At 50.4% G+C, this 23,460-nt stretch overlaps 2 protein-coding genes and 1 pseudogene across 4 annotated transcripts; 1 reads left to right on the top strand and 2 right to left on the bottom strand.

Moving 5' to 3' along the window:
- Positions 1-661: 661 nt before the first annotated feature.
- SCAMP4 (secretory carrier membrane protein 4) lies at positions 662-16,025 on the bottom strand. 2 transcript variants are annotated; one of them, XM_016209738.2, is made up of 7 exons: positions 15,954-16,025; positions 9,620-9,667; positions 8,347-8,475; positions 7,880-8,036; positions 6,999-7,100; positions 5,847-5,964; positions 662-2,677 (listed from the first exon to the last, which is right to left on the bottom strand). In XM_016209738.2, exons 2-7 carry the CDS (start codon positions 9,624-9,626, stop codon positions 2,498-2,500), a joined length of 693 nt encoding a protein of 230 aa, XP_016065224.2. In that variant the 5' UTR covers positions 9,627-9,667; positions 15,954-16,025; the 3' UTR covers positions 662-2,497. The 2 variants fall into 2 exon arrangements, with proteins under 2 accessions (XP_016065224.2, XP_016065222.2); XM_016209736.2 differs by lacking the exon at positions 15,954-16,025 and adding an exon at positions 10,787-11,146.
- LOC107534592 (nascent polypeptide-associated complex subunit alpha pseudogene) lies at positions 4,099-4,745 on the top strand (annotated as a pseudogene).
- On the bottom strand, positions 11,150-16,024 carry ADAT3 (adenosine deaminase tRNA specific 3). Of its 2 annotated transcripts, none has more exons than XM_087816606.1 (2): positions 15,954-16,024; positions 11,150-12,486 (listed from the first exon to the last, which is right to left on the bottom strand). In XM_087816606.1, exon 2 carries the CDS (start codon positions 12,335-12,337, stop codon positions 11,153-11,155), a length of 1,185 nt encoding a protein of 394 aa, XP_087672732.1. In that variant the 5' UTR covers positions 12,338-12,486; positions 15,954-16,024; the 3' UTR covers positions 11,150-11,152. The 2 variants fall into 2 exon arrangements, with proteins under 2 accessions (XP_087672732.1, XP_087672733.1); XM_087816607.1 differs by having other exon boundaries at positions 11,150-12,234; positions 15,954-16,021.
- Positions 16,026-23,460: the final 7,435 nt, after the last annotated feature.

The following is a 23,460-nucleotide window of genomic DNA, read 5'->3' as shown; positions in this document are numbered from 1 at the left end:
GCAAAGACCCTATTTTCCAAATAAGGTTCCATTCTGAGGTCCCAGCGGTCAGGACTTCCACACATGAATTTGGAGGGATATTGTCCGGTTCCTCCCTGTAGGTCTAGTTTCCTTCTCATGGTGGCAAAGTGTCCTATGGAATAACAGATTGCCACCCTCTACCCTGTGTCTGCATGTGGGTGTCCACTCTCTGCCACCAGCAGGCCCCTGCAAGCCCTGGGGTTGTGGGGAAGTCCTCCAGCTGGGCCTCTGTAAGACAGGGTCACTTCTATTCCAGCTACACCCACCATTATTTTTCCTTTATGGGAAGCAAACTGTCTTTTCATTTCCTGTGAATTTCCTTTTTCAAACGAAAATGGTTGAACATGAAGAAAAGTTGATTTAAAAGAAAAACCTGAAGGAAACTACATCATGGTGGTGTGTGGACATTACGAGGGCAAAGATGCCTGGAGTGCATGGTGCTAGGCCGAACTGGGCTCCATCCTTGGTGTACAGGGAGGTTCGGTGCCTGTACGGAAGGGGCTGCCCATGAATGAAACCTGGGTCCAGGTGCACAGGCTGGCCCTGGTCTTATTCTGCCGGAGGCTGTACATACTGGGGAACTTCACACACACACACACACACACACACACACACACGCGCACGCCACAAACAGGCTTGGTCTGCTGCAGAAAAGATGTATTTCCAGAATATTTTCAAGTAACAAAAACTACTACAAAATAAAGTAACATAATCAGAAAAACAAAACAACTACTACAATGTAACAAAGGTACGAAGTACAGTGGAGCAAGGGGTGGGGTGCTCATGTGTGTTCATCCTGCACCTCATTAACTGGCTCTGTTACTAACAGCGTCCCAGTCACAGTGAGATTCAGTCCACAATTTGCGCAGTGTGGGCCCTCTGTCAGTCACAGAAAGCTGGGTTGCGGATGTTACCAAGAACCTGGGAAACCCGAGGCTTTTGTTTTCTGTCCAGACCTCAACCTTCAGGGAACCAGACCCGGGGTACTTTCTTAGGGACTTTGGCCACCTTTGGACACCATGTGGCATTCAGCACAAGAAACTAGAGCAAGCAAACACAAGTGTGAGAACACACTCTGGCCATTCTGGAGCTTCTGGAGAGGCTGGCAGCCCAGTGGAGCATAGTGTGACAGGGATGGGTCCCTGTCCTGCCCCAAGAGACAGGCAGTTAGGAGCGGAGGGGCAGCATTACTGGAAGCCTGTACAACAGGGGCTGAGAGGCCATCAGGACACCTCCCTCTGCCCATCTGTTAACAAAGGTGCTGTGACGATGCCGACACGACATCCGGTTACTCCATCTCAAAAGGAGCTAGAAGAATCGAGGGGAGAAAAGAAGTGACGGTGTTTAGATTCCTCAGTAAGGCACAGAGATTTGTCACATCTTGTTTCTTCCTAAAAGGCTGAGACCGTTCTGCTTCCACACATCCAGAAAATGGCGATGTGAATCACAGCCTGAGTGGCCGGACCAGTACTCACACCTTTAGATGGTGACCTCGGGGCCATACACACTTGGATGAGATGCACTTGTTTTCCTGTTTGCATGGCGGGGAGAGAGGTCGATGCCCCCACCAAAGGATTCTGTCCCAGGTTTCGGATCTAGATGAACATCCTACTGAGGGTCCCTGCATGGGTGCAACGAGCCCAGGCATTGGGGTTCTAACACTCATTATGGGAGAAGAGAGCATCTCTAGGGGAGAGCGACCGTGGACAGGAAGGCTGGAAGCAAGCTGGCCAATGGCCCTGAACAGCGGCTGAGGACCCAGTGCAGAGCAACTAGGGCAGATGGACAAGGAGAAGCTGAGATCATGGCACTAAGGCAGTGAACTACCTCTGGTCATCCCCATGAGCCCCTGGCTGCAGATAGATGAACTCAAGAGGACAAAAATATTGAGTACCTAGCTATACATCAAGTGCCTGCATCACCAGCAGGGAAGGGGACGCTGGTGTTGAGAAGGCCTCCCTCTTCCTGAGCACTGGGCAAAGGTGATGGCCCTGACAGGGGGTGGGGTGGATCTGAGGGGCCTGTCTTAGTGTCACCAATCTGGAAGGGAGGGCAGCCAGGCTGCTTCTGACTCCCTGGGGAGTCAACCCTCTGAGACCCCAAGGGGAGACAGTGTAGCTGCTACAGTGGACATTACATGACCAAAAGTTTTCAGGAGCAAGAGGGGTATTCTTCTGCCAACTGGTTGGGACTGCCAGCTTCTGGGCAGTGTTTACAAGGACCTCTGCTCTTGGGTGTGAGATGAGCATGGGCATGGGTCCCTGAGAGCTGCTGGGGTCTGCAGTCCCACCTGGGGGAGCCCCTGGTAGCCACTAATCCCTGCTGCCATCCTGGCTGGGGGAGGGGCCTACCTGCCACCTGGGAGGGACAGGGTACAGAAGCTTAGGGCCTCACTGGACCCAGCACAGCTGCAGGAGTGGACGGGGAGGAGGAGGGCTGGCAGTGGCAGACAAGTGGCAAGGCCAGTCAGCTCCCTCTAAGGCCACTGGTTGCCACCAGCTGGATAGGTGGGCACAGTGGGGTACTCAGGCAGGCTGTTCCCTGAGAAGTTGTTGAACTGGGCCTCTCGAGACAGTGGGTTCCGCCAACTGCCATCGTTCCACTCTGACTGTGCCTTCTGGAAGCTTCCACCAGTTCCCCGGTAGATCCTGTGTACCTGCAGGATAGAGGGTAGTAGCAGAGGACAGAGACCAGTACTTGTGTGAGTGACATGGAGGCTGCCTGCAGTTAAGGTTGTGCTTTTCTTTTATCTCTTTTTTGATTAATCCTCAACCGAGGCTATTTTTCCCATGGCCTTTCAGAAAAAGTGGAAGGGAGGGAGGGAGGGAGAGACAGAGAGAAACATCGACTGTTTGTGTCCCACTGGTTGCCTCCAGCAAACCCGCACATGCCCTAACAGGGCGGCGAGCGAACCCGCAACCCAGGTATGTGCCCTTGACTGGAAATTGAACCGAGATGCTGGGGTCCTCTCAGAATGGAGACGCGCACAAGAAACTTGTATGACAATTACTTGCTGGCCTCCTGGCATGGAAGCATCAGGCCCTAGACAGTGCACGCTGCAGACAGCAATCCCTGGGTGTTAGTAGTGATCTCAGAAGAGACCCCCTGGGAACAGACCACTGACTCCTCACCATCCAAAAAAGCTGTGCTAACCTACCCCAGCTGTGCCTCTGGGAACACCCAGCTATACTATTTCTAGAAATCCTGGCAAATTCAATAACCAAGAAAATGGCACCTTGTTTTAGCACGAGGCTCTTAACTACTAGAGAAAGTGAAATTTTGTCATTTTTCCATGGGAATTATCTTTCTTTTGTGCAACTATCTTCCCAACCTGGAATGGCCCTGGAGAACCTGACAGATGGAATCATCTGTATCTTTGTTTTGGGGGAACTCCTTTGTGCAACTATCTTCCCAACCTGGAATGGCCCTGGAGAACCTGACAGATGGAATCATCTGTATCTTTGTTTTGGGGGAACTCACTCTGCTTTGAGCCCATAAACTCTCTCTCTCACACCGTGCAGGTATTTTTCCCGGCTCGTATTTCTTGTTTTATGTTTGCTGCTGAGCAAAAGTTCCTGGTGGACATGTCCTCTGTTTCCCTTGCATTTCTCCCTGGAATCTCATCAAGATTCATGTGATTGAGCATCAACCCATGAACCAGGAGGTCACAGTTTGATTCCCGGTCAGGGCACATACCTGGGTTGCAGGCTCTATCCCCAGTAGAGAGGAATGCAAGAGGCAGCCGATTTATGTTTCTATCACTCTCCCCCCTCCCTTCCTCTCTCTGAAATTAATAAAAACATATAAAAAAACCCCACAAAGATTCATCTGTGGTATTTCTATGTATGTTCATGATTAGTGTTGATTTTCCCCCTTCAGCTCGTCCATATAGCTGAAAGGATGTTGTGCTGCAAAATGGGGGAGTCAAGCATTCCTTTTCCTCGCTGACAGCCAAGTGAACCGATTAAACAGTCCAGCCTTGAAGCATGCTAGAACAGCTAGAACCATGTAGCAAGGAGGCTGAGAGGGAATCCAAACCCAGCTTTAAAAATTATAGTGAGGCATTTCTCGTACAAAATGTCTGGTGAAGCCACAGAAACCATCCCTGCTACAGAGCAAGAGTTGCCACAGCCCCAGGCTCAGACAGGGTCTGAAACAGAATCTGACAGTGATGAATCAGTACCACAGCTCAAGGAACAAGATTCCACACAGGCAACCAGACAACAAGCCCAGCTGGCAGCAGTAGCAGCTGAAAACGATGAAAAACCAGTCCGTAAAGCAAAACAGAGCCGGAGTAAAAAGAAGGTATGGAAGGCTATGTCCAAACTGGGTCTTTGACAGGTTGCAGGGGTTACTAGGGTCACTATCTGGAAATCTAAGAATCCTCTGTCTTAACAAAACCAGATGTCTACTAGAGCCCAGCCTCAGATACCTACATAGTTTTTGGGGAAGCCAAGAATGAGGATTTATCTCAGCAAGCACAGCTAGCAGCTGCTGAGAAATTCAAAGTTCAAGGTAAAGCTGTCTCAAACATACAAGAAAACACACAGACTCCAATTGTACAAGAGGAGAGTGAAGAGGAAGAGGATGATGAAACAGGTGTGGAAGTTAAGGACATAGAACTGGTCATGTAACAAGCAAATGTGTCACGAGCAAAGGCAGTGAGAGCCCTGAAGAACAACAGTAATGGTATTGTAAATGCTATTATGGAATTAACGACGTAACCATCTAAAAAGAAGGACCCCCTTTTTTTTGGCATTTCAAAGAGTTACTGCAGCTTGGTTTGAAATTTGTACTGTTTCTTCTATCATTAATAAAGCTATGGCTTCTTGTGGGATAAAAAAAAATTGTGGTGAACCCTAGCTGGTTTGGCTTAGTTAGACCGTAAGCCCACGGACTGAAGGATCCCGGGTTTGATTCTGGCCAAGGGCACATACCTCAGTTGCAGGCTTGATCCCTGGCCCTAGTTGGGGCACATGCAGGAGGCAACCAATCGATATGTCTCTCTCACATTGATATTTTTCTCTCTCTCTCCCCCTTCCACTCTCTCTGAAAAGCAATGGAAAAAATATCCTCAGGTGAGGATCAAAAAAATAAAAAAAAATAAAATCAGAAACGTGGTGATCCTGCAGCTGAGCATGTGGCAGGCCTTCCTGTGCACATAGAACAGAGGGCCACCTCCAGAAGGGCTGGAGCGGATACACCACCAACCTTGTTGTTACCTGTTGGCCTTCACGTAGTTCTGGGACAACCTTGGAGTGCTAATGCCTCCAGGACAGTGAAAATGTTTCTCAATGGAAGTTCTCACATATCGGGAGTGGTGCAATCTAGGGGAGTTTTCCACAGTGCTGCAGAGTCAATGTGAGCCACCAGCCTGATGCGGCCACTGAGCACGTGGGATGAGCTGGGCACAATGGACACACTGAATATTTAGTTTTATTTCATTTTACTTAATTTGAATTTAACTACAAATGGCAACAGGTAGCCAGTGTGGACAGACTGAGCAGTGTGGATGACACTTTGGGACTTGTGTGTGCTGGGGGCATCCCCAAAGGTAGGTGTAGTTATCAGAAGCCCACACTGTGCCATTTCCCCAAGCCCTTCCTCCTTGGAAGGCCACTGTAGGCGGGACAGGTAGGGTCTTGGCATGAACAGTTCAGGGTCCAGACCCTGAGAGGGACTTCCCTGCTGATGGAAATCACGTCAATTCCCAGACACTGTCTCTTACTCCTGAAACGGGGATAAGTGGAGTTCCCAGGGCCAGGAGGGTTGGGTGACAGGATGCATGGGAAGAAGCCAGACATCTCAGTACCTAGAGGACTTACCTTCATGATCACAACGGCCATCATGGCAGCTGACATTGTGAACATGATGGCCGGAAGCAGCATGACCACGGCGGCCCCAACGCTGGTCTGGAAGAACCCGATCGCTGCCAGCCAACCACTACAAGGTGTAAGAGAGAGAGTGGGTACCAGCACATCTGCTGGATAAGAGAACTGTAACTGTGGATAGAATAAGCTCCTGACATTCTCAGAACAATCAACCAAGAGACCAACCACATTAAGGCACTCCCGGGCAGTACACGTGTGAAGAGAGCCACCCCAGATGCCTCCTACCTAACACTGGGCGCCAAAGACACCACCTGTGGTCTGTGAGTAACAGCCCCAATGGCGCCCGTGTCCTGGTCCTGGGAACTGTCTACACGTCACCTCACATGGTAAAGGGACTTTGCAGGTCACATTAAGTTAAGGCTATGAAATGGGGATGATCCTGGATTATCAAGGGGGCTCAGTGTCATCACAGGGTCCTCACAAGAGAGAGGCAGAAAGGACAGTCAGAACGATGAGAGAGGCTGTACTGCTGGCTGTGAAAACAGAGGAAGAAGCCATGAGCCAGGGATGCAGCACCTCTAAAAGCTAGAAAAGGCAGGAAATGATTCTCCCCTGGAGCCTCTAAAAGGAAAAGCCCTGCCCACACCTGAGTGTAGCCTTATGAGACCCGTGTTGGACTCCCCAGAACTGGAAATGAGAAATCTGTTTCATTTTAAGTCACTAAGTTACAAGTAATTTGTTACAGCAGCCATGGAAACGTAGTACAATACCCTAAAATCAAGCAAGCAGAAGAAGGGATCTCTCTCTAGATGGTGGGGTCACAGGTGGCTGTTCTACAAACTCTTCCTCCTAGGACAACATGCTGATCCATGCCTACCAACCTCTCCTCTGTGGCTAGACCAAGCACTCACAGCATAGAATGGGTGGAGCCTCCACACACAGGTGCTTGGTACCAGCGTGGAGCAGACACCCTGCCCCTCAACCCAGCACCTCCTTGGAGTATTTACAAGAGCAGGAAGCAAAGGTTTGTTCTCCATCAGTGGTCAGAAATTGGGGTCTATGTTATAGTCTCATCCTGCACTGACACGTGTTCACTCACATGTCTATAGTTAACACGCATCACAGCAGCCACGTTCACTGACTTACCAAGCACCCCATCCTGAGAAGCCAACAGCCTGGATGACGGTCAGGACAAACTGGGCTCCGAAGATAAAGAAAAACGCCATGAAATTGAAGGAACTGTCGGCCCTGAAGAGTGAGAGGAATGAACATTACTGCTGCCCCAGCCTCTCAGTGATGATGACCCAGAGGAGGATGTGAGGCAGGAACAGCAACACAGGAATGTTCTCCCTTCTTCAGGTACGACAAATGCGTCTATGTGCATGAATTACCGCACACGTGCTCACACCAGGTTCTGACTATGAGGGGCCTAAACACTGCCCCTCTCAGAAGAGGCTGCACTGATGGGTTCCTTACTGAAAAGGAATCTAAGACCTTCTCCTCCCTCCTAAGAATGGGATTTAGGGACCATCTAGGGGCAAACATGGCACATATCTGAGTAGCAGGGAGCTGGCTGGGGGTGAATGTTCACAGCAGCAGGTTACATCCAAAAGGGCTGGGGAGGAAATGGGGGTGACTGCTAAGGGAGACAGGGCTTCTTCTGGAATAGTGAAAATGTTCTGGAATTGGAGGTGATGGGTATACAACCTCATGAAGACTCTAGAAACGCTCAAATGTTAGGAAGATGAGTTGTGTGGAATGTGAAGTATAACTCAATAGAGTTATTAAAAGACAACACAACAAACACCTGTGCATTGTAGCGTGCAAATCCTGATACAAGCTGTCATCTGAATTGGACCAAAGAGAGGGAGGCTTACTAGCACCTGGGCTAGGGCTACAAGTGCAGAGCAGGCACAGGTCCCAAATGCAGGAATCAGCACATGGAGATCCTGGCTACGCAGTTTTGAGCCCACTGCCAGCACAGACGCCCCAGGGCCCCATGAGGGCATGGCCAGGCCCTCACTTACCGGAAGGCCTTGTAAGCGGGCCGGAACCAGCACACGTAGCTACAGGGGGAGAAGAGCAGCAGCCAGACCAGGGCCAGGCCAAAGTTGGCTCCTGAGCCGCCTCCAATCCACCAGGCCAGGCAGGCGACGAGGTTGACCCCCAGCGTAGCGCAGTAGACTGGATAGGGGAGGCAAGGAGGCTTGAGCCAGGGTTTGGGGTTTAGGGCACATGATACTTCCACCCCTCTGTTCAGGAACCATGGGCCCTGACCATGGGCCAGAGAAGGCTCAGGGAGAAAGAGATTCCAGCTCAGCTCCATCCACCACTCCAGGACAGAATTTTACCAGAAATGAGATTTACTACAAAAAAACCTCAGGCTCTCCCAGCCCGAGGACAGGGCGGCTTCATGACCTGGGCCTGGCCTGGGTCTCTGGAGTGGTGCAGAAATGCTACTCCCACCCCTACCCCCGCCCACCCCACCACTCACACTGCCACAGCCGGTAGATCCTCTTTACTAGGACCTGATGCTCAATGGGAATCTCGTCGGAGAAGTTCTGGTAGAAACAAGGCTTCAGAGGGATGAACTTGGGCAGCGGTGGGAAGTTGTTCTCCTTTTCTATGGGGACACAGAGCACCATGGGACTATGCCACACTGGGGGCAGCACAGTAAAGGCTCCAAAGATGTCCCCACCCTGGGACCTGTAGACATGTTGCCTCACATGGCAGAGAGACTTTGTGATGGATTAAATCAAAGCCCCTTGGATGGAGATGACCCTGGATTCCCGGGGGGGGGGGGGGCCAGTATCCTTACAGGGTCCTCTTAAAAAGGAGGCAAGAGGGTCAGAGTCAGAGATAGAAAAGGCTGAGCTGCTGGCTGTGAAGATGGAGAAAGGGGCCACAAGCCAGGGATATGGTGCCTCTAGAAGCTGGAAAAGGCTGGAAACGTCCAACCCCCACAGCAAGAACAGGGTGTTTCTAGCAGTCAGTCCCACTAGCATGTACTGTAACAGGAAGGAGATAGAAAACCACTGGCAAAATCTCAAGGCCTTGTTTCCCTAGCAAAATGTTCTGCGCTGATTTGGAACCCATGGGCCTGGGTTCAAATCCCAGCTCTGCCACCGGCAGGGTGACCATGGGCCACCTACCTTCACTTGTACGCTCTGCCCATTTCCAAGCAGGACGAGGCAGGCCACCTGGGGGCTCACTGCAGCCTTCATAAGGAAATGAGGGCATCACCTTACATGTACACGCATGAACCCAGGTGACCAAACCTCAGTGTCCTCCCGGGGTGTCAACAATAAAATGACCCTCAGGCAGAAGGCCTGGCTGGGCTGATAGCCAACTAACAACTCATGTGGAAACTGAGCACTACAAAATTAAGGTTAAAAAAAAAAAAAAGAAGCCCTGGCCGGGAGGCTCAGTTGGTTGAACCATTATCACATATACCAAAAGGTTTCAGGTTCAATTCCCAGTAAGGGCACACACCTAGGTTTCAGATTTGATCCCCAGTTGGGGCACATATAGGAGGCAACAGATCGATGTTTCTCTCTCTCTCTCTCAAAATCAATTAAAAAAAACACACACACAAAAAACCTGAGTGCCCTGTCATCCCCTCAGTGCCAGGAGGCAACTCCAACAGCCATTGTGGGAGAAGGAATGTGAGGTGGGTGTCTGCAGTGGTCATAATGGGTCTGATCACCCGGGGACACCTCCCAGAGGAACTGAGACACAAACCCCTAGGGCCCCCAGGAAAGACTCACCTGACATTTCCAATGTGATGACCTGGTGAGGCTGAAGCCTGCAGCCACCTGGAGGGGAAACAGCAATAATCAGGGGGTCCCCATGTCCGATGGGTTACCCTGACACCAGCTGCAGGCCTGTGCAGCTGCTGTGGCTAGAGTTCTAACCTCCAGGGCTATCCACAGAGGAGTCTAGACTCTTGCCTGAAAGGCCATACCAAACGTGTGACCCATCATTACCTCACCTCAGAACCTCCTGGTCAGCATCTGCAATGGTGGGAGAGGACGGGTCAGGTGCAGCCCCCTGCCATCCACAGGCCAGCCTGGACCAGGACATTCCTAGGATCCCAGTGACCACTCCTACTGCCGTCTTGCCACCTCATCCTCCCCACCCTTTATCCACAGATAACTCTGAGTGCGTCACTATGGCTGTAGTGCCTAACTTCCAAATCACTGAGACTGGGTTCATACAACCTCTCTGGTCTGCAGTTTTCACCCTATGAGCCTTGCAAGGCCAAGGATCCCACTGCAACCCAAGAGAAGCTCCAGGAGACCACTGGCACCAAAAGGGGCCAGGAGCTATGCTTGAGGCTGGGCACTAGGAATGTGTTCCTCACCTAGAGTCCAGGCAAGAAGGTTCCAGTGGCGAGTTCCATGGGGCCCACCCCTAAGCTTAGCAATGTTCCCACTGAGACTCTCTGTCATGCCCTGGCTGGCTCTCCCTGCGGGACTGGCAGGCTCATGCCCCACCTGTGTCTGACAACTGCACTAGCTCCCAGGTAGAGCTCCCACATGCCCTACCCCCACAGGATGGGAGCGTCCCCGGGGCATGAGGGTCCGCTTGGGACAGGGATGTCCTGGAGTCACTGCAGTGCCTTTGTGGTCAGACAGTGCATGGTTGCTGAATGAACAAGTCCTGCACAAACAAGTTGGCTCTAGTGTTTACTGTTCTGTGGCAGTAAACCTTTGGGGACCCCTCTGGCCAACTGAAGAGTGGAAATGGGATAGCCCTAAAGGGGCCTTTCAATCAACCGAGTACAGCCACACCCTAGCCAGCCACACCCTTCTTTCTAGATCCAGAACTGGGGCAAAGCTCTGCTCACATTTTATTCAGAGGATCCCCTCCCATTATTATGTACACCCAGGCCCTCCATGGAAACAGCCCCACAATTATCAACAGACACCAACCTAGTTTGAAGGCTGTGTTTATTTTCATGGGTTGGACTTGAGATAAAGGGGACACAATCCTAGTGTACCTATAGGCTCAGGGTGAAGGTGGCAGAAAGAGTGAGGCCTGAGTGCCCAGTGATGAGGCCCGGCTGGGGCCCCATTAAGCTCCAGTTCACAAAAAAGCTTGGTCCAGCAGAAATGCAGCACCGCACACCACTGGGAATGGTGTGGGCATGGATTCTGGGGCTGCGAGGCGTGTTCCTAAAATCCACAGACAGGATCACAGCCCCTAGACAACAATGAGGGAGCCAGGGCCCAAGTGGATCTGAGAGGAGGCTGAGGCTGGCAGAGCAGAGGACAGTCTGAAGCTAGCAAGCATGGCACCTATGTGTCGGGGTCCAGCTGGCGGCACTGAGCCTCCAGCACACCATGGAACACCTGGAAACGGTGGTTGAGGTCAGGCTGCGCATGGATTCGGAAGCGGGTGCCCAGGGCACCATCGGGAGAGGGTGCCCCATAGAAGACACGCTGCACACGGGAATGCACCAGGGCCATGGCACACATGGCACAGGGCTCACGGGTAATGTAGAGGTCGTAGCCAGTGCACACATAGGGGAGGCCGTCCTCATCCGTGTCCATGTCCTTATCCAACGTGCGCACAGAGATGGCCTGGACGCCCTGGGAGGCAGAGACTGGGGTGAAGGAGCAGGCGGGGTGGGGCCTGAGGTCATAGTTGCCTTGACCCTGGCCCTGGGCCACCAAGTCAATGCACACCATGGTGGCATGCAACAGGGGGCTGGCTGAGTTGCTGCAGTCGTGGCCAGTGGCCAGCACCTGGCCTGAGGCAGGGTCTACCACCACAGCCCCCACAGCCCTCAGGCCCCTGATGGCTGCCTGTTGTGCCACCCATACAGCCCGCTCCATGTGGCCCTGCATTTCAGCCTGCTCCTGTGCTGAGAAAAGCCGCCCGGCCAGGGCACGGGTCACGCGCTTGTCCTCATGAAAGGATGTGGGCCAGTGGGCACGTGCCTCCTCAAACTGGCCCCTGGTCAAGGGGGGCCAGGCAGGTACAGGCACCAGAAAGGGCTGCCCCAGGCCTCGGGGGTCTACTGCCGGCTGTGGGAGGAGCTCAGCCAGTGATCGAGCGCCTGCAGCCGGCCCTGCCAGGCACAGCAGCATCTCTAGCACGTGTGGACGGCTGGCATCAGAGCTTGGCCGAACCCTTTTAAGGTGAGGCTGTGCGGGCAGTGGGTGGACAGCCGACACCTCCTTGAGGAGACGTGAGGTCTGGCGCTTGTCGAGGATGGGCGCAGCGTAGGCCAGCACTAGCTCCATGTCCCTGGACTGCTGCTCCGACAGAACAGGAAGGGCTTGCCACAGCGTGGGCTCTCGATTTGGGCTCCTGGCCTTCTCATCCTCACACTGCTCCATGCTGCCCAAGGGGTCCATCCTTGGCAGGGCTCCGACTGTGGGAGACAGAGATCGGAGCAGAGCATCATCTGTCAGCCACAGGAGGCCTGGGTGAGCTGAGGAGTCCATCCTAGGAGTGTGCCGACTCTGAGGGCTCATCCAAGAGCTCTAGCCCAAGTAAAATGTATCAGTGGTCATGTTCTCACTCAGGTCCTACTAACTCTTGGTTTGCAGAGTTTAAACCGCCATTGACTTTTTTTTTTCCCTTTTTCTTTGAGATGTGCCATGAGTAAAAATGCACACTGGATCTTGGAAGAAAAAAACGTAACTATCTTATTAATTGTTTTTATACTGACTATGTGTAGAAGTGATGACAATGCGTGTTTTAGGTTAAACATTATTAAAATTAACAGCACCTGTTACTTTGTACTTTCTAAAAACATGGTTTCTAAAAAACTTAACCTTATGTATGTGCCTCATATTATATTCCTATTGGTCAGGGCTGCATTGGAGAATGTTACGAGATAAGTCACAGATAACCTCAACTGGATTCAGAAAGAGCTCAGGCGCAGCTGCCTACCCAGAACACACTGCCCAGACCAGTACTTGGAGCAGACCAACCCCTCCTGCCTCTTCTCTATGGATAAGAAAAGTGTTGAAATCATTTTACAACTGTGGGCTTTTACTGCTCATGATGTACCCAAGGCTTACTCCTCAGTTCCATGTGCCCCCGTTTATCAGCCAGGCCCTTGAGAGGGCACATGAGGTCCTTGCCCACAGGTGTCTTAGGCTCACAATACAAGCTTGACAAACATACTGAACCAGGGTGCCAGTGGAACTCTTCAAGGGTGCCCCTCATGTGCCCACAATGCCCGGGCTGGGCAGGGCCCATAGGAGAGTCCACAGTGCCAACTCTGAATCCGCTCCCAGCACACACCATGCCCAGGACCCCATGCCCCACACAGTCTGTCCTGGGCCACAAAAGCTCTTACTATATGTAGGGCAAAAGACAGACACAGTCTTATTTGTCCCTCTAAAAGTGATACCTCCGTTTGAGCAAAACAAAACAAGAGGCAAAAAATGGAGGCTGCCTCTGGGACACATCTGGATGGGTCCTCGGGAGGACGGACAAGTATCAAAGGATGGTCACCATTTGACCCAGCAACTCCCCTCCACTCCTAGATATGTGCCCAGAAAAACTAAAAACACACATCCACATAGAAACCTGTACACTCATGTTCACAGCAGGAGGATTCACAACAGCCAAAAGGTGGAAGCAACCTGTGTCCATCAACAGATGATGCATAAACACAATGTGGTCCATGCATACACTGGAGTATTACTCAGCCATGAAAAGGAATGAGGCACTGACATTCATTACAGTGCAAAAGGACCTTGAACACATGATGCTCAGTGAGAGAAGCCAGACACAAAAGGCGACACAGTGTATGATTCCATTAATGTAACATTTGTTCAGAACAAGCAAATTCAGAGAGACATAAAGTAGATTAGTGGTTGCCAGGGACTGGGGGTGGGGGTGACTGCTAATGGGGACAGGTTTGTTTTTGGGGTGATGGAATGTTCTGGAGTTTGATAGTGGGAGTTAGATAGTGATGATATTTCCACAACCCTGTAACTATACTAAGAACCACTAAAATGTTAGGCTTTAAATGAGTGAACTGCATGGTATGTGAACTGTATCTCAGCACAGCTGCTATGAAAAAAAATGGGGAGGAGAAAGGATATCTGGCGATTAGTACGTCAGCAGACCCCAAACAAGGCCTAGCACCTCAGGTGGCAGTTGCCTTTATGTAATACCATGTGTTCTCACACAATACCATGTGTCCTCACACTTCCACAAATGGTCTCCCCTACTGCTCCCAATGACCTGAGAGGGAGAATATGGGGCTGTCCCCTTTTGATGGGACAAGATCAGGCTCCCTGAGGGGAGGGTCTTGACTAGGGCACACAGCTGGTGCCCATGAGCTCACCAATTTGCCTTCCGAGTCCCTCTATAACACAGGGGTCCTGAGCCCACTCTACAGATGAGAAATAAGCAGGCTCCACAGAGGGTGATCCACCTGAGCCCCCAACCCAAAAGCCCCACAGGGATCGCCAGTCCACCTGTGAACAGAACCTGCACAAACATTTTTGCTTAAACACATCTGGGGATCTTAAGTATAGCACCCTGGCTGCCCCCACCACCCTCCCCTGCGAGCTCTCCCAGTTCCTGCCCAGTTCAGTCCCTTCCCTGGGTGCGTTCATCTCCTCTGCCTGCAGCTGTAGTTGCTTCCTAAAAATGTCCGTGCTCTGGTCTCCAGGGGGAGGCAGACAACCTGGTCACATTTATGGTGGTGGTGCCTCTGCCCTGAGTGCCAACTGTCCAGGCCAGAGAGGCTCAACTGCATTGGCAGCCCCTGGAGGGTCTGGTGGACCAGGGAGATGGACCCCTAACTGCAAGTCCCCTCAGCAGCTTAGGACCACCAGCTCCCCCAAGGCACCATACTGGAAAACAGGTGTGTGCTGGAATTCCTGGAGACCACTGGACAGCAGGGGGCTGAGGATCCCAGAAGTGGACTCTGGTTCTAGGAGGGAAATGGGAAATAGTGCATACTCAGTGAGCTGAGTCAGGCCCTGCAGGTGGCAATGTAAATCTCACGCAGGTGGCCTTATCTTATCCTTGGATTAGGAAGGCCAGAGCCTGCACCTGACTAAGCCCTATTGCCGCTTTCCCCTCTGTGAAATGGGAATCTGACCCCACCATGCAGAGTGGTAGGTGCAGAAAGTAAGAGAGGACAAGTACTGTCCTGGATTGGTAAACAACCCTATAGCCCCTATGGAGCCCAGCGCCCTGTGGCAACAGGAGGTCTCTTCAGAGTCAGTGACCCACAGCAGGTCCTGGACCACAGGTAAAGAGGGTAGAGAGACCTGAGTTGAAGGAATAGCCAGTGCTGGAGCCTCAGAGGCACCCAGTTTCTAATGCAGTTTCTAGGACATGGCCCTACTAAGAGGAGGGGGCCTAAATCTGCATTTCTAACAAGCTCCCCAGTGGAGTGCAGTCACAGATAACACATAGGATGCCCCGTTAAATTCGAATTCCAGATGAATGGAGAATTTTTTAGTATAAGTGTGCCCCATGCAATCTTTGGGAAATAGTTACACTAAAAAAAAAATAATTATTCGTCGTTTGTGGAATCAGAATTTAATGGGGCGCCCTGAGTGTTTATTTGCTAGACCCGGCACCCTTCAAGTGGGCCTTCTGTGCATGAAAGTTCGAGAATTTTGGGTTTGTGGGGTATGGGAGAGAACCCTTATCAGGATAAGAAAAGGCTTGAAAACTCACTGCCTATAAGTATCAGGAAGGATCTCAACGTTTAGGACGCACGGGAAGATTACGGACCTTCGTCTAAACCGTGCAAGAGGCTGGTCAACAGGCAGCCCAGTGGCAGGGGGCTAGCAGCTATCACCCGAAGCAGGGCGCGCCGGAAGCAGCTGAACGCACAGGGTCTTCTAAACTACGCTTCAGGGGCGCGCGCACGCGCAGAAGGGCGATGGTCGCAGGGCGCCGGGTCCCCAGACCCCACCACCCCGTGCGCACGCGCAGACGACGCTCCCTGTCCCGCCGAGGTGCGCGCAAGCTCGGCCAGGCTGCCCCTTTACCCCTGCGTAGCCGGCGGCCCACGAAGCCAAGACACCTGCGACCGCCCTCGCCCCACCTCCGCGGGGCCTGAGACACGACAGCCAAAAGCCCGAGACCCTGAGGCCGCGTGCTTACCTAAGGAGACAGGCGCGAGCGCTGCGCTTCACCAAGGGTTAGCAACCGACCCGCCTGCTCCGCCTCCGCCTGGCGTCGCTGGGCACGATGGGAACGTAGTTCCGGGGGCGGGGTTGGCGCCAGGGGAAGGCGGGGCCGGGACTACAATCCCCAAAAGGCCACCCGCGGCCTCCTCGCTCCGCCCCTATCCGGCGCTCTGGTTCCTTGACCCACTGGAGCACCAGGTGTGCCTGGTGCTGTGGGTTCGAGACCCAAAGGGGCGGTTGGGGGGGGGGGGGTTGGCCTTTTGAGAAATCAGCAGTATAAAAAGACAGAGTCAGAGAGCTACTCGACACCCGCTGCAGTCACTCACCCAGCTCAACTTGCTGTTGCCACGTAGTTCCTGAGGGGCTGCCCCACTGAACGGTAGTTTCCAATTCTGGACTGGGACCCTAGCCAACTCCTGGCCTCAGTTTTCCAATCTGTACAGTAGGTGAAGAGGACCTCTTAACTCCTGGACAAAACATGCTCATTTTATGAGCAAATCCAGTTATTCATTCTAGTTAAACAGATTTAAACCAGTGATTTTAAAACAGGGACCGTTGTACCACCCCACCCCAAAGGGACACTGGGTGATGTCTGGGAACATTTGTAGCTGTTGAGATTGGGAGGTGCACCTGACATCAAATGGCACCAAAACCTGGAGGGCAGGGATGCTGCTCAGCACCCTACAGTGCACAGGACACTTCCCCTAAGCAGAACTGACCCCAAATGTCCACAGTGCAGAGGCCAGAAAACCCTGGTTTAACCCCATTTCTAAGTAAAGAAAAAAAAAGGTCTGAAAGGACCCCCATTTGTTGATTAGTAGAAAATAAAAAACAATTGATGATGATCTTTGATTAGCATGTCATTAAAAACAATCCCTAGCCTGGCCTGCATGGGTCAATGGTTGAGCATCCACCTATGATTCCGGAGATCGCTGTTCCATTCCCAGTCAGGGCACATGCCAGGGTTGTGGGCTCCATCCCCAATAGGGGGCATGCAGGGGGCAGCTGATCAATGACTGTCATCATTGATGTTTCTATCTCTCTCTCCCTCTTCCTTCCTCTCTCTGAAACCAATAAAGACATATTTATTTATTTTTAAATGCCTAAATTTTCTGCATATAATAAAATGAACCTCCCCCCAAAAAATCTCTTTAATTTAATTTTCTGCACATTTTTCATTTCTCAAAATTCAGAAAGACATACAGGTAGGGATGTAAAATGGTGCAGCAGTGTTTCAGAATAGTTTGGTGGTTCTTCAAATAGTTAAACATAATTACTCTGTGGCCCAGCAGCTCCACTGTAAGCATATACCCAAGATAATTGAAAGCAGGCACTCAGAGATTTGTACACCCAACACCCATGTTCACAGCAACATTCTCCACAATAGCCAAAGGGTGGAAACAACTTAAATATTCATCAACAGCCCAGCCCGAGTAGCTCAGTGGTTGAGCATCAATCTATGAACCAGGAGGTCATGGTTCGATTCCTGGTCAGGGCACATGCCCAGGTTTTGAGCTTGATCCCCAGCAGGTGGCGTGCAGGAGGCAGCCGAAAAATGACTCATCATTGATGTTTCTATCTCTCCTCTCTGAAATCAATAAAAAATATATTTTTAAAAAATAAAAATAAAAAACAGAAGAGAGGAGATCCCAGAAAGAGGGTCAATGCCTTGACAACATTGTTTAAGCACCTGGATCCAGCCACGCCTGAATCAGATACCTTTGAGATTTCCCCTGTGTGTGTGTGTGTGTGTGTGTGTGTGTGGTTGTTTTTTACTTAAGCTAATTTGAGTCATGATTTCAGTCGTTTATACACCAAGCACTTTAAAAAAAAAATCTTTATTGACCTCAGAGAGAGAAAAGGAGGAGAGAGAGAGATAGAAACATCAATGATGAAAGTCATTGATCGGCTAGCCCGCAACCCAGGCATGTGCCCTGATCGGGATTCAAACCCTGATCGCCTGGATCCTAGGTCGATGCTCAACCACTGAGCCACGCCTGGCCAGGTTATAAACCAAGCACTTCAACTGATAGAGTCCCTGTTAGATAGGACAGATACAGAAACTTGGGTACAGAAACTCACCAGGGCAGGAAGCCCTGAATGCCTAGCAAGGGGTAAAACTGGGAAAACAAGAATCTTGTCCCCAGGGTAACCTCTAGCATACTCCTGGTCATGTGGTTTAAATAACCTCTAGGCCTCAGTTGTATTTTAGCTCCAAGCCCAGAAAGGCAGCAAAACCAGACAAGTGGTGCAATGGCTGCCTCAGTACCAGATAACGTTGACTAATGACTCCCTTCCCTGGCACCGACCAATCAATGGAGACCATGACCCGGACCCTGAAAAAGCATACCTGAAAAGCTGATGAATACTCTGTTAAGACCCTCCCCTGAAATCTCCCCTAAGATTTCCACCTGTAAGAAAGAGATAAATATGCTCAGGACAAAGGACCCCGTGTGTGCTCCCCACTAGGGGAGCATGCCAGCACCATCTCCATCCCCCTTCTTCCCTGGGAGGGAACCCAAGGAAACTTGCAACCAGGGGAGCAACGGGCAGCAGCAGCTTGTCCTGGGCTTACCCCTTAAACGTATCTCCAAGGCCCCCTTCTCTCTCTCTGACTTCTCAGTGAGCCAAAGCAGCCCAGCCTAGGCTGCTTCTGCTATGCTCTTCCTTGTTTCACTGTCCCAAGTGTATTTTGCTGCCATCATGGACCCAGTACCCTTTGGCTCAGTGCTGTGTAACCCTTCCTTTTGGACATCCCCATCCCCCGTCCCCCTTTCCTTAAATAAATTCAATTTTTCTTTATTCACTTGTCTGAGATGGCTATTTAGCCTGTCTGAGCACCACCAACCTTAACCTTTCAGTCCCCTTTTTTTTTTTTTTTTGTAAATTATTTATTGATTTTAGAAAGAGAGAGGAAGGGGGGAAAGAGAGAAACATCAATTTGTTGTTCCACTTATTCATGCATTCATTGGTTGCTTCTTGTATGTGCGCTAACCAGGGATTGAACTGGAAACCTTGGCATGTGGGGTTGATACTCCGACCAACTGAACTACCCCGCCAGGGCAGAGTCCCTTTTGTTTTGATGTTTATCATCCACAAGTAACATGACCCTCAAAACTCATGGCAACAGGTTTGCGTCCAGCACCACAATGTTGGGAAAAACGTGGAATCTGTTCCCCAACTGAAAGCTTAATGGCAGTCGAAGTGCCCTGGAGTCAGTCAGAAGCGTGGGTCAGCTGCTGACTGGCTGGGTGGCCATAAGCTTGTCCATGCCTGCAAGACAGTTAAGCAATGAGTCCGTCGGAGGTAAGGGGCTTCTCTAGGAGCCTCCCCCAGCTCCAACAAGTTGTGTGGCCTGTGTTTACCCAATTTATCATCTGGCTGGCTTTCTGAGATTGCGAGGGGCAGTCATGTGGGCCCCAGGTGCTTCCCACTTCTTTGGTGATCCGCAGGCCAGATTCTTTCCAGAAAGGGAGTGAGGTGGGGGTGGAGGATGGGACTTCCTTTAACTGCCCAGCAAGGCCAGCAAAGCCAGCTGAACCTTGGCAGGGGAGGGGATACACCATTTCCTGTTTCCTGATTATAGGACACTTTGCTGCCCCCAGCAGGCCTCTTGATAAATGAATTCCTGCCTTCCTGCCTGGACTCTAGAGGGCTCCACCACCCCATCTCTCACACACACACACACACACACACACACACACACACACACACACACTCACAGAATTCATCAGCCATCAACCATGGGTCACTTCCCCTTGCCTGAAAACATTAGTTTCCAAAAAGTAAACTCAAGTGTCACCAAATTCTAAAACTCAGCCTCTTTGCTCACAGCCTTTTAATCTTTAGTTTGCACACACTAATAACCAAGCTGCTTTTCTGCAGGTCCCAGAGGCTGTTTTTTTCCAGGTCCCAGAGGCTGACACTAATGATACAATAATATAATGTAACAATGGTAATAGCCATTATTACTAATTAATAATGGTTAATATTTACTGAGTATTTATTTGGAATCAGACACCATTCTAGCTCTAAACACTTTACATCATCTCATTTAATCCTTAAAACAACTCTATAGGACAGTATAAGTGCCACAACCACCATGGGTCAGGGGGCTGGGAAGTCACCCCACTGGGCACATAGTTTCACAACAGATTCTCCCTAAAGCCCTGGCCATATGGGATTGGGGTGCGGGGGAACCCCCATCTCAAATAGTCCTGTTCTCTCCTGGCCCTTTATTTTATTGTCTTACCAATGTTTATTGTTACCTGGTGATATCTTACTATAGAATGTCTGCTCTGCTAGGGCTAGAAATTCCCACTGCCTGGCCAAAAGTGAGCACTCAGTGGGTGTGGACAGACAGTATGGTTGTTGTTATTGTTGTTATTGTTGCTATTTTGGGAAGACAAATGGGATTGCTCACACATCCCCCACATCCCAGCCCTTCCACCCTTCTTCCCGGACCCTCCAAATATCAAGCAGTCACTGTTGCCACCTACTGACCAAAGGCGAAATGGCTGAATTCCTGGCTTCAGGCAGGATAAGCAGCTGCTATTTGAGTGCTTCCCCAAACAGCCATTGCCACTGGCCCCTTGAAGTCAAAGATACTGGCTCTGGGCTCCAGGTTTCTGCCGGGCAGGGATAGTACATAAACAGTTGGGCTTCAAGTGGGCTCCAGCAGCACCTGGGGTCCTTTAGAAATGCAGGTTCTTGAGTCTCACCCTAGACGCCCTGAATCACAAACCTTGTGTAGGCTTGGCCACCAAGGAACTCCAGTGCACGCTCAAGTCTGAGAACCAGGTCCTGGGGGCAGCAGGTCCTTTGCTTCCCCACATTTGCAATGTCTGGGGACATCTGTGGTCATCATGACTGGGGGTGCTCCTAGCATTGAACTGGTGGGGTCCATTGAACCAGGGATTCTGCTCAACCCTCCACAGTTCCCAGAATGGCCCCAAACCAAGAATCATCCACCCCTTGGCCCTGGCAGGGTAGCTGAATCATCCACTTCAAGTGTCCATAGTGCCAGGGGAAAGAAATCCTGTCCTATGCTAACCATAGTGGGGGACCTTGGGCAAGGGTCTTGTTGGATCAGAGGGTGACTGTATTTAATTTTTTGAGGAGCTGCTACATGGTTTCCCACAGCACCTGCCCCTTACACTCCATCTACCTCATGTGCGGGTTCTGATGTCTCCACATCCTCCCCAACGCTTGTTATTATCTATCTTTTTGAGAATAGTTCCTAGCAGGTGTGAAGTGCCATGCACCATGGTTTTGATTAGCATTTCCCTGATGGCTTGGGTGTTGAGGAGATGATCATTATTGCATGCTTACTATGTGTCAAGTAAAATAAAATAAAGATGAGATAATTTCCAATGGAATGGGTTCTCTGCAGAGAGCTGAACGCAGGAGTTGCCTTCATGGTGACCAAGTGGCTATGGTAAATGGAGTGGCCAGGGAAGGCATCTCTGCAGAGGTGACAGTTTGATGAGAGGTTTTCTGTTGAATGAGCATTCCAGGCAGAGGGAATAGCCCATGCAAAAGTCCTGAGGCAGGCCCTGGCTGGTCATATTCCAACAAGGAAGATCCCACAGGGTAAAGTTTGGAGAGCACTGGGGCACGCGGAGGACATGAAGCCAGAGAGCTTGGCCACTTGGGAAACCCTCTGGCAGTTTCTACTAAAGCTAAACTCATGTATATTCTATGACCCAGCAAATCAGCTCCTAAAAGGATAGGAACCTGTTATCGACTAGAATGTGTCCCCCACAATACATCGAAGCCTTAACTATTAGGACCTCAGGATGTGACTGTATTGAGAGATAGGGTCTTTAAAGTGGTGATTAAGATAAAATGAAGTTATTGCTGTGGGCCCTAATCCAACATGATCGGTGTCCTTATAAAAAAAGGAGATTAGAACGTAGACTTGTACAGAAAGACCACATGAAGGCACAGGGGGAAGAAGGCCATTTACACGCCAAGGAGAGAGGACTCAGGAGAAACCAGCTCTGCTGAAACCTTCATCTTGAACTTCCAGCCTCCAGCACTGGGAGAAAACCAATGACTGTTGTTTAAACCTTCCCATCTGTCCTATTGTGTTATGGCAACCTCAGCAAACTGCACCCAAGGAAATGAGTGTTTCTGTCCAGTAAAAGACTAATGAATGTTCACAACAACTCTGTTCATAATAGCCCCAAATTGTAAATAGCCCAGCTGTCCATCTGCAGAAGAAAGCATCAAGAAAAGTAGGGTGTTTGTGGAATACTATGCAGCAATGAAAAAGGCAAGTGACTATTACACACAACCCCATGCCTGAATCTCACAGACCCAAATGTGGAGGCAAAGTCGTCAACACAAAAAAGTCACACTATATGACTTCATTTACAGAAAGTACGTCAAAAGGTTGCAGGTTCGATTCCCAGTCAGGGCATATACCTAGGTTTTGGATTCAGTCCCTGGTCGGGGCACGTATGGGAGGCAACTGATCAATGTTTCTCACATCAATGTTTCTCTCTCCCTCCCTCTCCCTTCCTCTCTCTAAAATCAATAAACATATCCTTAGGTGAGCTGTTGTTGTTTTTTAATTGAGAAGAAGGTACAGAGATTTCCCTTATACCCCTGCCCCAACACATGCACAGATTCACTCATTATCAATGTCCCCCCACCAGAGTAGGACATTTGTTACAATGATGCATGTACACTGACATGTCGTTATTATCTAGCATCCTAGTTTACACTGGGGTTCATTCTCAGGTTTGAACAAATGTATCCATCATTATAATGTCATATAGTGAATTTTCACTGCCCTAAAAATCCTCTGTGCTCTGCTTATTCACCCCTCCTTCAAACTCCCAGCTGGTTTTTTTACTGTATCCATGGCTTTACCTGTATGTGTGCCATTTAATTAAGCTGTAGAAATGGGATTTGTGCACATTACAGTCTGTAAGTTATATTTTTTGTTTGTTTTTTGTTAATTCTCACCTGGGATATTTTTTCCCATTGATTTTAGAGAGAGTAGAAGAGAGAGAGAAAGAAACATTGATGTAAGAGACACATTGATTGGTTGCCTCCTGCACGCACCCCAACTGGGGATGGGAATCAAACCTGCAACCCAGGTACCTGCCTTTGACTGGGAATCAAACCCACAACCCTTCAGTGCACAGGCTAACATTCTAAACACTGAGCCACACCAGCCAGGGCTGTAAGTTATGTATTAATTTTAAAAATATTATTTCTAGCTGTGTAGATGGAAGAAAAGGGTCTGAATTGGGGAAGGGGATTCTTCAGGAAAGCCCCCATGCCTCCTGGAGGGGCTGGCTCACTCCTGTCTGACCTTCCCTCCCTACCCCCACCAAATCAGCTAGCAACTGCTGCTATTTTAGGAGCCCCCCCCACTTCCTTCCTGGCTGTGTCAGGAACCCACTTCCTGACTGGGTCTCACTCTCTCCCCTTGGGGTGGGGCAGACAACTTGGATGTTGGGGTGCTT

The sequence above is a fragment of the Miniopterus natalensis genome, chromosome 4, assembly GCF_054644295.1.
Source record: "Miniopterus natalensis isolate mMinNat1 chromosome 4, mMinNat1.hap1, whole genome shotgun sequence".
NCBI lineage: Eukaryota > Metazoa > Chordata > Mammalia > Chiroptera > Miniopteridae > Miniopterus > Miniopterus natalensis.
This window is presented reverse-complemented; position numbering and strand designations above follow the sequence as displayed.

Bases quoted from the DNA above. Each gene is read 5' to 3' on its own strand.
- SCAMP4 (XM_016209736.2), bottom strand. From the start codon at position 10,814: ATGAAAATAAACACAGCCTTCAAACTAG. The intron at 9,668-10,786 runs GTTGGTGTCTGT...TTTCCCCTCCAG, and splicing joins AAACACAGCCTTCAAACTAG to GTGGCTGCAGGCTTCAGCCT. The intron at 8,037-8,346 runs GTGAGTGGTGGG...TCCCCTATCCAG, and splicing joins GATCTACCGGCTGTGGCAGT to TCTACTGCGCTACGCTGGGG.
- ADAT3 (XM_087816606.1), bottom strand. From the start codon at position 12,337: ATGAGCCCTCAGAGTCGGCACACTCCTAGGATGGACTCCTCAGCTCAC.